Here is a 15,982-nt window from a genome sequence, read left to right as displayed (position 1 = left end):
GGGATGTCTCAACATCGAGTCTTTCTTGCATTCTTCTTTGTGCCATTGCATCAACTTAGCATTATCTTTATTTCTAAACAGACGCTTCAAACGTGGTATTATAGGCGAATACCACATGACCTTCGCAGGAACTCTCTTCCGGGGAGGCTCCCCCTCGACATCTCCAGGATCATCTTTTCTAATCTTGTAACGCAATGCACTGCATACGGGACATGCATCCAAATTCTCGTACTCGCCTCGGTAGAGGATGCAGTCGTTGGGGCATGCATGTATCTTTTGCACTTCCATTCCTAAAGGGCAGACAAGTTGTTTGGCTTCATACGTTGTGGCAGGCAATTCGTTGTCCTTAGGAAGCATTTTTTTAACAAGTTTGAGTAATTCACCAAATCCCTTGTCGGATACACTATTTGTCGCCTTCCATTGCAGCAACTCCAAGGTGGTGCCATGTTTCTTCAATCCATTTTGACAATATGAGTACAACAACTTACGGTGGTCCTCTAACAACTTCTGGAACTTCAACCTCTCCGTTTCACTCTCACAGTCTGCCCGCACATTGTGCAATGCCTGCCCCAGATCGTCGCTGGGATCATTTTCTGCTACATCTACTTCGGGCTCTTCCATGGGAATATCGTCATCGAATGCACCGATTCCAGCATTCCCGGGAAAGTGGTCGTCAAAATCTTCTTCTTCATTGTCTTCCATGGTAACCCCCTGTTCTCCGTGCTTCGTCCAACAAACATACTTCTCCATGAAACCATTTGGGAAAATGTGGCTGTGTAGGATTCTTGAAGATGAGTAATCCTTGTTATTGTTGCAATGAACACACGGGCAGCACATAAAACCATTCTGCTTGATTGCCTCAGCCACAAACAAAAAATAATGCAGGCCATCAATGAATTCTTTCGAACGCCGGTCAGCATTGTACATCCATTGCCGGTCCATTTACATTTTCAATAAATCAATTTGAATTCTTTACACGTATCGAATAAATAAAATATATCAAACCTAAATTAAACTAAATGTAACATAACATGAATAATTAAAAGATCTGCAGTATCCATCATACATCTTGATTAATTAAAAGGAGTACTTAATCCATTACATAACTTAACAAAGGAGTATTATACATGAAACTTAAAAATTCGGACAACAACACATAGGTTTTCAACCGTCCTTGCGTTGGAATGCAGAATGCTCTAACGGATTTCTTACTGGCGCAGAAGAAGATGGCGGAGCTGAAACCTCCGAGTTTGGTGGTGACGAACCGTAACGCCGCAATAAATCCTCAAGATCAAACGGAGATTCCTCGCCCCTTGCCATGCATTATCTATATTCTTTTTCCAAATAACGGAGCGTTGCCCTATGAAAAGCACTAGGCTTTTTGGACCGACGACCTACTCGAGTTGTGCCCTTCTCTCCAGAAGGACAATGATCACCCCCACCGGCGCCACTCCCTCCAGCTGCTGAAGCCATATTTTACTGAAAAATACCTTTATTTTCCACAAAATTATAAATTCTTACCATTACAATGCAAAAATTATTTACTATTACAATTACAATTATCAGATTAATAACTCTTGCAAATAACAATGAAATCATATAAAAAAGAGGAAATATATCATTAATTGAAAGAAATCTCTATAACTTCTAATTACTTTGACACCCTTCAGTTCCAGGAGTACACTCTTTTCAATATCCAGAAACCCTCTAGAAGAAAAATAAACCTTTATTTCAGAAAATGTATATGTCAGTAACTTCAACCCTGCGGTGATGAAGGATGTCACCAATCAGCCAGTCGCATAACCAACATTTATGATTAATAGGCACAGCACTTGGCACAGGCAGCGTGCTCATTGATATGCTCTCAGTACAACAACGTCCATGCTGACTACGTCAAATGCTATCTTCTTATCGGAAGTGCTGGTGATGCGACCAACCGATTCGCGACGTCCTTATAGCACATCGTGTATCCCCGAAAGGTAGTGCCATCACCGTTGGATGGAGATTAACGACGTATACTTGTTTCGAAATAAAGATTCTTTTAGCTTCTAGATGGTTTCAATGTGAGCCTGAATAAATACATCACTAGAGTGTCAAAATAATCCATTCATAATACAAAAAATTCTAATATACTCATTTCATTAATTCATTCATGAATACAAAAATCAACTATCCACAATATGGTCATATATACAAGTACATCACATGAAGTGTCTACACTCATTCTAAAAATTTCTACTATCCACATACTCATCTAAATCTAAAAGAAAATCACACCTACATATGCAATCTAGTTAAATGTCCAAGAAATGAGCTAGCTACACATTTTCTCTATTTCTAAAGCATGAAATGAGCTATACAAGCTAAGGAAGAAGAGAAAAATAAGCCCCAAATCTTTAGCGCCGATGGATGGACGGGGAATCAAAGATCTTCACAAATGTGGTGAAGAAATGAGGAAGAACTCCTCTCTCCCGAGCCAAGAACAGCAAGAAACAAGTGAGCTGAATGGCTCGGGCGGGGGGGGGGAGAGGGAAGGGGATAAGGGAGCCAAGGAGTTCTGTTCCGGTTGGAGACACCAACTGGGACAAAAGGGGGGGCTTTTATCCCGTTTAGTGGCTCCAACCGGGACAAAAGGCTGCGTGGGCCTTTTGTCCCGGTTAGAGCCTCCAACCGAGACAAAAAGCCTCTGTCCCCCCCCCCCCCCCCCCCGCTGGCCCGGCTAGCCGTTGGACCAAGGACAAAAGCCACCTATTGTCCCGGGCCCAAAGATTGCTGGGACAAATGGCCTGGAACAAAGGCCTATTCTGTAGTAGTGGGTGTTTCTCACGAGGAGAAGCCAAGTGGGAGGGTGAAAAAAGAAATAAAAAACAGAGAAGGTTCCTGATGCAAATATATAAAAGGGAAAGAAAGATTTGGCAAGTTAAAAATAGCAAATTTTTGAAGATGCATTCTTTTTTTTAGCTTGGCAAATCTTTTAGAAGTTGGCGATCACAAGATTTGGCAAGTTAAAAATAGCAAACTCTCCATCTACTCTCAGTCACCGAATGATGGGCCTTCCCTTTTCAAAAAAGAGGCCCAGGAGACCGTGCGGCGTTGGCCCATCAGGCTTGGGCTTTAGCCAACAGCCTCCCCACTCTCTCCTCCGCCTCTCCTGTTCCTTCCTCCTCTCCGGTAGGCTCTCCCGACCTCACCTGGTGCCGCAGACCAGCCGCCGCCGCCAGCAGAAGCCGAAGATGGCGTCGTCGGCGTCCACCCTCGAGATCGAGGCCCGCGAGTACGTACAAACTCCTCTTTACCCCTTACTAATCAAAGCCTCCTTATGCACTAGCGAAACCACGAAAGAAGCAACCCGAGAAGTTCCTAAACCCTACTAGGGTCCTTGCGCTTGTTTCTTCAATCCGTCCGTCCGCGCATGAACCTCTTTGTGTGCCAATCCGGCTTCCCCATTAGTACCTTCCAGTATAGCAACAAATCGAACAAATTTTGAACTGCGAATTCCACACACCGTCCTGAATCTATCCGAGTACCTCAAGACTCGTGGTAGCAATAGTAGCTTAAGGCAGAGAAAGGATTTAAGCTATCTTTTTTTGTTATTGTGCGCAGCGTGGTGAAGATAGTGCTGCAGTTCTGCAAGGAGAACTCACTGCAGCAGACGTTCCAGACACTGCAGAATGAGTGCCAGGTCTCCCTCAACACCGTGGACAGCATCGACACCTTCATCGCCGACATCAATGCCGGGCGCTGGGATGCGGTGCTGCCCCAGGTTGCGCAGCTCAAGCTGCCGCGCAAGAAGCTCGAGGACCTCTATGAGCAGATTGTGTTGGAGATGGCTGAGCTCCGCGAGCTTGACACGGCCCGTGCCATCCTCCGCCAGACGCAGGTAATGGGCGTCATGAAGCAGGAGCAGCCTGAGCGCTACCTCCGCCTTGAGCACCTCCTTGTGCGCACGTATTTCGACCCCAATGAGGTTGGCAACTTGCTCTTGCCATGTTGTTCTTGTTATGTTTATTTGTCCTCCCTGAGCTATCTTAATTTTGAAATTCTGGAGTATCCCAATGCTAACAGGCCTACCAAGAATCCACCAAGGAGAAGCGGCGAGCGCAGATCGCTCAGGGTGAGCTTGCTTATTGTCTTACACTCTTACTTACATGCTGGGTTATCATTTCTTTAGAGTTTAGAGCACAGTTTGTAATGTACTCCCTCCATTCCAAATTATAGGTTGTTTTGGCTTTTCTAGATGCATAAATTTTTCTATGCGCCTAGATATACTCTATGTCTAGATACATAGCAAAAACTATGTATCTAGAAAAGACAAAACGGCCTATAAATTGGAACAGAGGGAGTACCATATAATTCTTTTAGCACCTATCAACAAATTTCAAGTTTTAAAACTGAAAGAAAAATGATTAAGTATATAGCTAACCTGGACTTTAATAAGTTGGTCCTAGTAGGCTAGTAGCTAACCTGGAAAATTCTGTTCTGTACAATTCTAATTCTTAACCATTAGTTCTTATTCCTTTATTGTGCCAATTTTTCAGCTATTGCTTCTGAAGTCTCAGTAGTCCCGCCATCTCGGCTTATGGCATTGATTGGTCAGGCTTTGAAATGGCAGCAACATCAAGGTACTCCTTGCCGTGCAGTATTGGCTTCCACCATAATGATATCCTGTCGTAACTGTCATGAATTAGTCTTGAGATCCCCATCTTTTTTTTTCTATTGCATAGGACTGTTGCCTCCTGGCACACAGTTTGATTTGTTCAGAGGAACTGCTGCTATGAAGCAAGATGAAGAAGAGACATACCCTACTACTTTGTCTCATCAAATAAAGGTGATTTTGCTTCTGTTTGTTGTTTTTACCCTGTTATATTCCTTATCTTTACTTGATAATAAGGAGTATGTATTAACAGTGATTGCTAAACTAGAGTAATGGGTATGGTTTAACTTGTGATGATAGCTATACATTCTAACCACGGTCATCATAAAATGGAATTATTGAAGTAACTCGGATGACTGAACATAATCTGTATATTTGCTGGTTTTTATCATCCTTGATGAAGATGAACAAGCGATGGTTGGGTTCTGTCATGTTCACTTGCATGCTGAAAAATGGAATAAAAACCATATGAATGTGCTAAGGGAGTTGCTCTTATCAGGCTTTTGTTTACTACTCATAACCTCGAGCTATCCTTGCAGTTTGGGAAGAAAACCCATCCCGAATGTGCTCGGTTTTCACCTGATGGTCAGTACCTTGTTTCATGCTCAGTGGATGGGATCATTGAAGTAAGTTGCTTTCTTGTCCACCTTTGCATATCAGCTTCTTTAATCTAGTTTGGCTGATTATATTTCATGCTCAGTTGATGGAATCATTGAAGTAAGTTTACTAAAATTTTCAGGTCTGGGATTATATTAGCGGGAAGCTTAAAAAGGATCTTCAATATCAAGCCGATGTAAGGCCTTTTTAAGTTTAATAATTTCGTGGGAACTAAATATGCCCATTCCATTTAATCAGATATGGATAGGGATGCTAATCTTTTGTATGCTGTCTTTTGGATAAACACTGCAGGAAAGTTTTATGATGCACGATGATGCTGTGCTATGTGTTGATTTTAGTAGAGATTCTGAAATGCTGGCATCTGGGTCACAGGATGGAAAGATTAAGGTTCACTCTACTCAGTCTTATATTTCTTTCGATTCAGGAAATATTGGCCATCACCAATATATGTTGCACTCAAATATCTTTTGCTCAGGCCATATTATAATAACTAGCAAGTTAATGTTTGTTACTCATAAATTTCCTTGTGAGTTTGATTTCAGACTGTTTACAGATATTTGCTATATATCAAACTGCTTTTTTAGTTCTGTTGTCGTTGCATTGGTAGAGTATAGTATCATTTAATGCATTTCATAGATGACACTTGTTCAACAAAACTTTCTTACAAGTATATGCTGTTCAACAAAACTTTCTACAATCATCTGGCAAAGCAAAATTAGTTGTCAATATCTCACCAGTCATTTGGTCTAGTATCTATCTAGTTTCTTGGTTCTTGTGTGTCAAACGAAATTACAATGAATTACTTCATCTCCATATTAATCTCCCATTTATCCATTGCCAGGTTTGGCGTATACGAACTGGCCAGTGCTTGCGACGCCTTGAGCGCTCACATTCGAAAGGTGTTACAAGTGTGACATTCTCACGTGACGGGACCCAGATATTGAGTACATCCTTTGACACTACAGCGAGGTTTCATACAACCATAAGCTACCAGCCTAAATTTATACTAATGAATTATCCTTATTCATATTTTGCATTTTCATTCTTTCAAAAAATAATGGTTCAAGATGGTAATTACTAGTTCAAGGGCATGTATCTTTGTGCAGTATGATGCAATTATTACATGAGCCCTTCCTTAGATTACTTGAATGAAGCTACACCTTAGGTTCGGAACATTATTCTGATTTTTATTTTTTTTAGCTACATTTTTAAGTAGTAGGCCCTTTTGATATGAGATAGACTAAATCTAGAATAAAAATTACCTGCTGATTAAAAGTTTAAAAATGTTAAATTCCCTGCCTAACATGGGAAAATGTATGCAAGTCAACTGTGTCGTGTTAAAATTTTAGAACGGCGTTTTAAATTGTGCAACTTCCGTCTGCAGCCTTCACTCCATCTGCATAAATAAGTTCACTTAGCTATGATTCCAACTTAAACTAAAATCTGAATTTGAACTTTGGCATGGTGAATTTGCAAGGGTCTCCCTAAGTGTTTTGAAGTAAGAGTGGTCAATTCAAGCATTGGAAATATGGGATGTCTATCTGTACTGAATTGTGTTTGCTTATGCAATGACCTGCAGAGTTCCTTTTTTAGATCTATTGTGCTTTTATTTCTTTCTTTTGGGTTCAGAATTTCAGTTTCACACATCCCAGTTCTAAGCAGTTTTACTTCCTAGACTTACTCTCCCCCCTCATTTTTTGCAGAGTACATGGCCTCAAGTCTGGAAAAATGCTGAAAGAGTTCCGAGGTCATAATTCCTACGTGAATTATGCCATCTTTACTGCTGATGGTAGCCGTGTTATTACAGCTTCCAGTGATTGTACTGTTAAGGTACTCATCTCATTGCATATGCAGTTCAACTTTCTATTCTTGAACAGTTCACGGTTAATTGCTTATTAATTTATTGTTTCTTAATGTAGGTCTGGGATTCAAAAACAACAGATTGCTTGCATACTTTCAAGCCACCACCTCCTTTGAGGGTACTGACTTCTCATGCTGTCCAAGTTCGACTCTTAAACATGCATAGCCTTTAGTAATGCTTATTTATCCATATCTTTTCGTTCCCAGGGAGGAGATGCATCTGTTAATTCTGTCCATTTATTTCCCAAAAATACCGACCACATTGTTGTCTGTAGTAAGACTTCGGCAATATTCATCACGACTTTACAAGGACAGGTACTGTGAATACGCATCCTATGTTTTATTTGGCTTATGCTTTTCTGCCTGTAGAATGGAGGGCTCTATGGGAATCTAGTTAACCTCTATATTCTTCGGAAACATAATGTACTGTCTCAGAACACCCTATTTTCTCATAGTATCATCCTCTGTTCATCTGTTGGTCCGCCACTTACCTTTTTAATGGGAAATAGGAGGAGAGACCCCTACTGAAATTAAATTGAGCAAACTGTAAATGTTATTGTTTTCTTTTTGTAAGAAATGCTGAAAGAAAAAGACCAACACAAGGACATGTCAGCCATTTTGAGATACTTTTTCTAGTGCATGGCCATAAATTGCCATTGACTTCAAATTTTCTTTTAGGTTGTAAAGACTTTCTCATCAGGTAAACGGGAAGGGGGAGACTTTGTTGCAGCTTCAGTTTCCCCAAAAGGAGAATGGCTATATTGTGTTGGTGAAGACATGTGAGGATAAACTATAAACTTTCTTTATTATCTAATGTCATGATGTGTGCTTCTTACATCTGTTTATAATGACAGCTAAATGAGAGTTATTGTTTTCAGGAACATGTATTGCTTTAGCTACCAGTCTGGTAAACTGGATCATCTAATGAAGGTCTGTCAAGTGAAGTTCCTCACATTTCAGCACAAATTTGTTGACCTGTTACATTTATGATTATGCTGTATCAAGTTATTCTTGTGATCTTTCTTTTTGTGAATAAAGTTATTCTTATGATAACACGTTAACACTCTGTACCTTGTGTTTTGCAGGTCCATGAGAAGGATGTCATAGGCATTACGCACCATCCTCATAGGAATTTGGTTGCCACCTACGCGGAAGATTGTACGATGAAGATATGGAAGCCTTGATTTTTGTATACTTGTTTGTATTAATCCTGGCAACATGGTTATCCAGCTGTCTAAAGTGCTAATTAAATAGGCCGTATTTGGTTTTCCAATTTAGAGATCTGGAAGGTATTTAATAGGTAATTATCGACTCCTTGGTGCATATAGAATCAATGTGTTCCATTGTATCCTGCCCTAGTTTAGTATCTCTGAATGGTTTATGAAGCTGATAGAGGAGGTGTTTTGGGAGAAAGATTGGGGGCGAATTCTGGGCATACCTATCAAGGCAGGCATGGATGATCTGCTCGCCTGGCACTATGACAAGAAGGGCATCTTCTCTGTCAAGTCCAGTTACCATGTTTTGGTTGATGACCAAAGGAGGGTTGCTCGTCACCAGCAGGGAGAGAGCAGCTCGAGTTCTGGCCGAGCTACAGAACCTAGCTTCAGCTGGAAAAAGATATGGAAATTAAATTGCCCACCTAAAGTAAAACACATTTTGTGGAGGTTTACACAACAGTTTGCCCCTTCGCAGGAATATCTGTAGGCGTGGGATGGACATTGATACTAGATGCCCTATTTGTTGGAGGTTGGATGAAGATGGGTGCATTGTTTCTGAAGTATTGTTGGAGGGCTCTAAACCTGGAAGGTGATCGGCTGGCTCTGAGCAGTCTGTCATCCTCTTATAATGTAACTGAACATATCCTGAAGATGCCAATAATGTAACTGAACATATCCTGAAGATGCCCAGAATGAGAAGATGCCGCTAATCGTTTGGCTTTTCTGGTCATGGTGGAATGCTCGGCAACAAATCAAATGCAGGAGATGGGATGAGAAGCACTGAAGAAGTCATATTTAAAGCTCGGTCGTTAAGTCAAATGGTACAGCAAGAAGAAGCTGGCAGAAGCGCGGTGGTTGCAAGGGCAAATGATCGGAGATGGGTTCCTCCATTGCCTGATGTCTGGAATTTTTGGGAAAAGGAGGCGTCGGGAGCCTGGGTTTTGTTGTCCACGATAATCAGTGTGCTGCGGTGCTGGCAGGTGCAGGGAAGTTGGATGTGGTGACAGATGCCCTGTGTGCGGAGGCCCACGCCTGTGTTGCAGCGCTTCAAGCAGCGGCATCCAAGGAATGCAAAACATTGTTAGAGTCTAAACCGTTGGTCAAGGCTCTGCAGTCGACGAAGTACGATTTGGCAAAGGGAGGTGTGCTTTTCAGGGAGGCAAAATTCATGCTGGCAACTATGTTTAGTTCGACGTCGATCGTCCATGTTTATCGTTCCTGTAATCCTGTGGCTCATGCATTAGCTTGCATTGGTCGTGATCGGACCCGGATCATCTGATCATTTGGATGCATCTCCTCCCAAGTCTTGTAAACAATATTGTGGCCTGTGATTCCACGGCTGGCTAAATAAATTAGTGAGCGTTACCATAAAAAAAAAGGCTCCAACTTAATTTCCTTGGTTAGAAAATCAGATGACATTGCATCAATGAGCACAAAGCAGTTGAGAAACTGTGTTTTGCAATCGGTCAAACTGGAATGGACACAAATGATTACAGTTCAGGGGTGTTTATTTCTTATGAAGTTCACAGGAATTTCTTGTAGCAATTTCAAAATAGACTGAAGGTAAGATGTGCCATGGCAAGTCTTTGGATTAAATGGTATAATGTTCTATCATCCATTCTTCTCTACAGGTTTGTTGAATGCAAAGGTGGTTGCTCAACAGTTTTGGATAATTCAGGCCCCAGTCGGAAGTCCCACCAATGGTTTTGTTTCCCTAGAAAAGCGCATTTTTGTCAAATTCAGTATAGAGTTTTGCGACGTTCCAGCATTTGAAGGGATAGCGCCTAACAAAAACATCTCTGGAACGAAGATCCCACGGAAACTATTATTATTAAGCTCAATTCAGTATCTGTATAGTTAGAGGTGACATTGCAACTGTAAATACTCCATTGAGTCAGATTACAATGTATAAGGATTTTGTTGCTCAATTACTTTTGCAGTTTACACCAATTTTGGCATTTTAAACACAGATAAAGTCTCCTGGAGCCACTGGTAAGGACACATATCATCACACACACACCCAGCACTCGAACGCAAGAACACGAAGCACACTATCCCATATTGGACGTAGAGCGATTGCCCGAACTAGCCTAAACCTCTTGCTTTTGAGTGTTAGCCATCGACTACGGAGAGCGCGACACAAATTACTATAGCCATCGAATATGGAGAAGCACGGCACAATTTACTAGCCAGTAATCGAAACACCGACATAGAGCTTCAGCAGGAGGCGCCGAAGGAGGCAGAGCAAGAGTCGTCCCAAAGGGGCCTTGATTCCAAAATGAGGCGAGGATCATGTTGCAGCGGGAGCCATCAGATCAGGCGCGGCACCTTACGAGATGAGTGAGTGTCGGGTATCAATATTAGGGATACCCCAAGCCAAGGGATAAGCGGCCACGCGCCCCGATCAGCTAGGAAGGCTAACGTGCTAGACCATTATGCCCGACCTCCGGGGAAGGAAACCACCTCTCCCGACCTTTGCGGGAGGGCTCCGCCTTGCCCGACCCCTGCGAGGAGGCTCCGCCCAACCTTTGCCGAAGAGATGGCCATTCACCCGATCCCCGAAAATGGAACGGTTGTGGGCCTGACCTCTGAAAGGGGCACACAGTGCCTCACGCCATCCGCTGACCAGCGAGGGAACGGATGCTAACATAGCAACAATGGAGCGCACGCCCCTCGTCGCCTACAAGGAAACATACCGTAGAGTAGGGGCATGCACCGCCTGTACGGAAGGCCGCCACGATCCCGCTCCATGGACCGGCGACGGGAACGACCCGATCATGGTGAAGAAGGGTGGCGACGATAGGGCCAATGGGGCCCATGAAGGATGGAGGACGCGGCGCTGGCAAGATAGGTGGGCCCCCCATATCTGGGGGGAGTGTGGCAGGATCCCTGAGGCGGGCCCCCCATATCTGGGGGAGTGTGGCAGGATCCCGGAAGATCTCCTCCAACTCTAGACTCTCACTCTCTATCTCTCTCTACATTGTAAGCCAGCCCTTTTCTTTATCATATAAAAGGGGGCCCCTCGCCCGAGGGTTTGACCCACAGAGAACACACGCTCACACACACCTAGAACGCTCGGACCCCAGGGATGAGAACTGAGGTTCAAGAGCAAGAACACTCAGACGCACGACACCAGAGACTTATGACGTTCGTTTCTCTCTCGTCCGTTTGTAACCCCTACTGCAAACCAATGCAAGATACATGAGTAGCGACGAAGTAGATAAAGGGATATTCTGTCCGAACCAGTATAATCCTTGTGTTTTCCTTGCACACCATCTGGGCTAAACCCGCAAAGCACGAGAATCACTAGCTGGTAGTAGAAAAACACCGACAGTGAGCTTCTCTCCAGGAGGCAGGAGCCACTACTGCATAGAGCCACAAGCCATACATAGGATTTTATCAATCTTGCCCACGAAGGACGACCACAAATCATTTGATCGAACCAAAGCGTTCAGATGGTATTCTGGGAGGAATACTTCGCAGGTGGTAGAGTTGGAGATCTCACAGGGACACCCAATTGAGATATGGGTGTCGACGTCGATGGCCGCGTTGTAGCTACCGCTGCTTCGATCGATCCAATCTGATGTGACATCAGACCACTCATCGTGGCATCAAAACAAATCACCGGGAGCGGAGGGGCATGATAGAAAAAAAGGGAATGCAGCAGGTCACGGTTAAAAAAATAGAGATCTTTTGGCACTCCCAACTCACGATTTATATGGATCTATCCTTCCTTCCACTTCCCTCGACTCTGGCAGATGGGTCTAACTTCCACTTCCCTCGACTCTGGCAGATGGGTCTAACGTGGCGGATCCAATTTGGGTGAGAAAATATACATTGATATTGTTGTCTTGTTATGTACTTCACAACAGCTCCGTTTGTGTCCCAAATGTAAAAAAAAAAAAAGAAATCAACGTATCTACTGCCATGTACAACAGATCTCAGCCACCCTCTCTATATGTCATACTTTATACAACATTCACCATGTCAAAAATGAAAACAAGATCCGCAAACGCTACCGCTGCTCCGCCCCTGATCCAGTCCGCGCGGTGGCCCTGCGTCGCGTCGCCCAGTGGTCACGCGCCCGGTGCAGGTGGCGGCGGAACCGTGCAATGTCCAGCCGTACGTTCTGGCCGTCCAGGTAAACCTGCTTGGTGACCTGCCACCCCTTGGCGTTCACGGTGTCCGGGTCGGTCAGCACGGGGTCGTCCTTGGCGTACTGCCCGCGGAGCGAGCTCTCGGATGGCAGGATCTTGTAGGGCATGTAGCGCAGGCCCAGCCGCCGCGCCGGCTCGCCGTAGTACGTCTCGGCGGCCCAGTCCGTGCCGAGCGGCACCACCTGGATGAACACGGAGCCGGGGCGCATGAACAGGAAGTGCGTCATGGCCGCGCCGTGCACGCCCACCATGACGTCCGACGCGTTCAGGGCGCGGTACATCTTGGCAAGCTCCGTGTCCGGGCGCGGCTGGAGCACGGAGACGCGGAACCCGGCGCCCGCCGCGGCTCGCACCAGCTCGGCCTCGTTCTCGATCGCGCGCGACCCGTTCCGGGAGACGATCACGAGCCGTGGGCTGTCGTCGTCCTCGGCCGTCCTGGTGCGTCGGATCCTCTGGCTGCCGCGGTGTTGCTGCTTCCTCGCCGCCGCCGCCGCCGCCGCAGCAGCAGCAGCAGCAGCGACGGCTTCCTTCTCCTCCTCCTCAATGATTGTCTGGATGCGGCCACGGTGAGCGTCGTCAAGCATCTGGCGGAAATCCTGGATTGTCTGGTTGGCTGGCGTCCGCGCGGCGTCGATGGCGAGCTCGTCGTGGATGCGCAGACCAACGACGGCCTCCGGGAAGCAGTGCGTGCGGCGGTCGTTGGCGAAATCGACGGGAGGGTAGTCGGAGAGCTGCTCCACGATGTGGCCGTACTTGGTCATCCACCAGTCGTGGTACTCGAGCATGACGAAGACAACCTTCTTGTTGTAGCGGCGCGCGGTGATGTAGAGCGGGATGATCCCGTCGTTGAACTCGTGGTACACGTTGCCGGTGTAGCCGCCGGTGGAGAAGACGACGGCGGGGACGCCGTGGCGGACGTCGCAGCGGGCGGGCGCGGCGGCGTCCCCCTCGGGCGCGGAGCGGAGGCGGAGCTCGTCGACGGTGCTCATGATGCCGGACTCCCACTTGCGCGTGTACGGCCGGATGCGCTCGTCGGCGGCGGCGGCGGCCCGGGATGACGCGTTTGGCGGCACGAGCAGGAAGAGCGAGTTGGAGGCGGCCTGGGTGCGGACGTCCCCGCGCATGACGCAGACGTCGGTGCGGTGCGACGAGCGGTCGCAGCAGACGGTGCCGTCGGCGACGTCGTCAGCAGCGCACGGCGGCGCCGCCTCCTGGTCGCGGCGCACCCTCCTCCCGAGCTGCAGCAGCTCGTCCATGGCGCCGGAGACGATGGGGCTGCCCGGGAGCAGCAGCAGGAGGCAGGAGGCGAGCGCGAAGCCCGCGAGCATGCGGAGCAGCGCGTCGTGGCCGTGCTTCCGGTGGTGGTGGCAGGCGTAGTCCGCCAGGCGGCGCCGGAGCTCCTTCATCCTGCCGCCGCCGCCCTGCTCCGGGTCCTCCGCCGCCGCCTCGACCTTGCGCTGCTGGGGCGCCAGCAGGCTCGCCCGATGGTGGTGGACCATCGACGATCAGAATCAGGGAGGGAATGGACGTGAAAACAGGCGTAGTTGCTTGATGGATTTGGGTTCTGGATGGATGGCGTAGGCGCGTAGCGCCTTCCTTTTTAAATGTGGCGGCAACAAACCGCGTCTCTATTCTATGGCTTGCGGGGTAAGGGAATGCGAAGGCTGCGCTGCGCGGCCGGCTGGAGATAGACTGGCAACGGCGGGCGGGTGGTGCCACCGAACCAACTAACCTGCGTGCGGCGCGCGGCAGCAGGTGCAGGATTGCTTTCGTTGCTTGCACCGTATCGGCGGCGTGGTGGTATAAGCTGTACACACGCAGATCGGACGCTGGAGTCAGTCGGCTATGGATTATGCGCTGCCAACATCAACATGTGATTAGTTCGCCTCGGCCTCGGTTATTATCACGCCTCCTCCCTCCGGGTCGCTCCTAAACCTCTTTTTCCTTTCCTTTCGGAGATGGAAAATTCCGCTGCATCTTTTCGCCAAGCGCTGGCAGGGGTCACCTTCCATGTCTCGTGATCTTTGTTTGGCCCATCGTTTCTTCTAGGGGATTCTTTCGGGTTCAAAAAAAAAATTCTTCCTTTTGTTTTTGACGAAAAAAATACTATCTATGAGTATTCAGAGGTAAAGTTGGGATCCTTTGCTTGCTCAAATATAACACGGACATAGCGCTCAAAACGAATTAGGAATAAAGAGGAGCATTCCAAGAGGTATATATAGTTTAGCCATTAGGTGACCAATGCGTTTGATTACGACGTCCTTGAATGAAAGAATACATGTGACCATCATGCCAGAATAAAACGTCTTGCATAATAGACTAGCAGCATCAACGTCACGCCGCTTGCCCGGACAACTTACCAACACCACCAACCGATGATCTTGAAAGGACTCCAGGAGTGATGGGTACGGTCTTCTAGATAGAGAAGGGAAGCATGTCATTATAATTAGCTTCATAAAGAAAATTTTGCATTTTGCCGTTTTGGAATCTAAACAAGGCCTTAGTCAAAAGGAGAGAAGGAGAAAACAACTTGTACTGAAAAAGTTTGACCGGGTTTCAAACTTTCGTAGGCAGAGCCTGCGCGTGCACAGCGGCTTCCTTTGCTTCAGCCGCAGGTATGCAAGTTTGAAGGTAGATATGAGAAGGCGACGCCCCAACGGGAGACGAAAGGAAAGCTTCAGGCAATGGACTGGTTCCATTCCATCCATGTGGTACGTGTGCGAGATCCGGTCGCCCGCCTGCGGGTGCTTCAAGACCGGCGACTCTCCTACTCCTAGGCGGACGGACGGACCTGGACCTCGCGAACGCGCGCGTGCGACCGTTCTTTCCGTGTGCCGTGGCCCTCCTCCACGGACCACGGAACGGGTCCGCCTCGGCCGCTGGCCGCCTGCGCCCGTGGGCGGCGGGGAGCCAGGGAGGATAGGACACACAGGAATGCGACGGCGGCGCGCGCGGGATGGCTGGCTGGCTCGCCACGAATGCGCGTAGATCTGGTGGGCCCACGTGCTGGACGGCGGGCGGCAGGCAGCAGAACGCGCGGCGCCCGTAGGATGATGATCCGGATCCAATGTTATGTGCTGAGCAAGTAAGAAACACCCGTCAGAACTCAGAAGCCCATGGCACACTAGTTTTTCATGCAATATTCAGAGAGCCGCCAACCATCATGCTTACTGTGATCCATCCGCACTCCACGCGCTAACGTGTGATCCATCCAGCTTGACTTGCTGGTTAGCACTCATGGTTTCACGCTCATCGATGGGATTTAGAGAGCTTACCTACCCCTTCTTTATCAATGAAATAGGCATCCGGCTCGTTGGAAAAAAAAAAGGAAGAGCTTACCTGCTGCTAGTTAAAGTCTTCATAGTGGATACGAGCGAAGGAAGAGCACTTCGGATGAGCTTGAGCTGCGCCAACAGCTAGTTGGTTCAGTGGTGATGTTGACACACACACACATGAGCATTACTTTATTTTCTAAT

General features: G+C 47.0%; 2 protein-coding genes across 2 annotated transcripts; one reads left to right on the top strand and one right to left on the bottom strand.

Moving 5' to 3' along the window:
- The first annotated feature begins 3,108 nt into the window (after positions 1–3,108).
- LOC120673465 (suppressor of mec-8 and unc-52 protein homolog 1) lies at positions 3,109–8,524 on the top strand. The gene is made up of 15 exons (XM_039954309.1): positions 3,109–3,274; positions 3,604–3,967; positions 4,066–4,114; positions 4,539–4,622; positions 4,725–4,828; positions 5,194–5,280; positions 5,394–5,447; positions 5,564–5,659; positions 6,114–6,241; positions 6,976–7,102; positions 7,192–7,251; positions 7,340–7,447; positions 7,811–7,911; positions 8,011–8,062; positions 8,218–8,524. Exons 1-15 carry the CDS (start codon positions 3,234–3,236, stop codon positions 8,314–8,316), a joined length of 1,554 nt encoding a protein of 517 aa, XP_039810243.1. The 5' UTR covers positions 3,109–3,233; the 3' UTR covers positions 8,317–8,524.
- A 3,642-nt stretch (positions 8,525–12,166) lies between these two features.
- On the bottom strand, positions 12,167–14,127 carry LOC120676048 (xylan glycosyltransferase MUCI21-like). The gene has a single exon (XM_039957263.1). It carries the CDS (start codon positions 14,003–14,005, stop codon positions 12,365–12,367), a length of 1,641 nt encoding a protein of 546 aa, XP_039813197.1. The 5' UTR covers positions 14,006–14,127; the 3' UTR covers positions 12,167–12,364.
- Between the last annotated feature and the right edge of the window lie 1,855 nt (positions 14,128–15,982).

This window comes from Panicum virgatum, chromosome 5N, assembly GCF_016808335.1.
Source record: "Panicum virgatum strain AP13 chromosome 5N, P.virgatum_v5, whole genome shotgun sequence".
Lineage (NCBI taxonomy): Eukaryota > Viridiplantae > Streptophyta > Magnoliopsida > Poales > Poaceae > Panicum > Panicum virgatum.
This window is presented reverse-complemented; position numbering and strand designations above follow the sequence as displayed.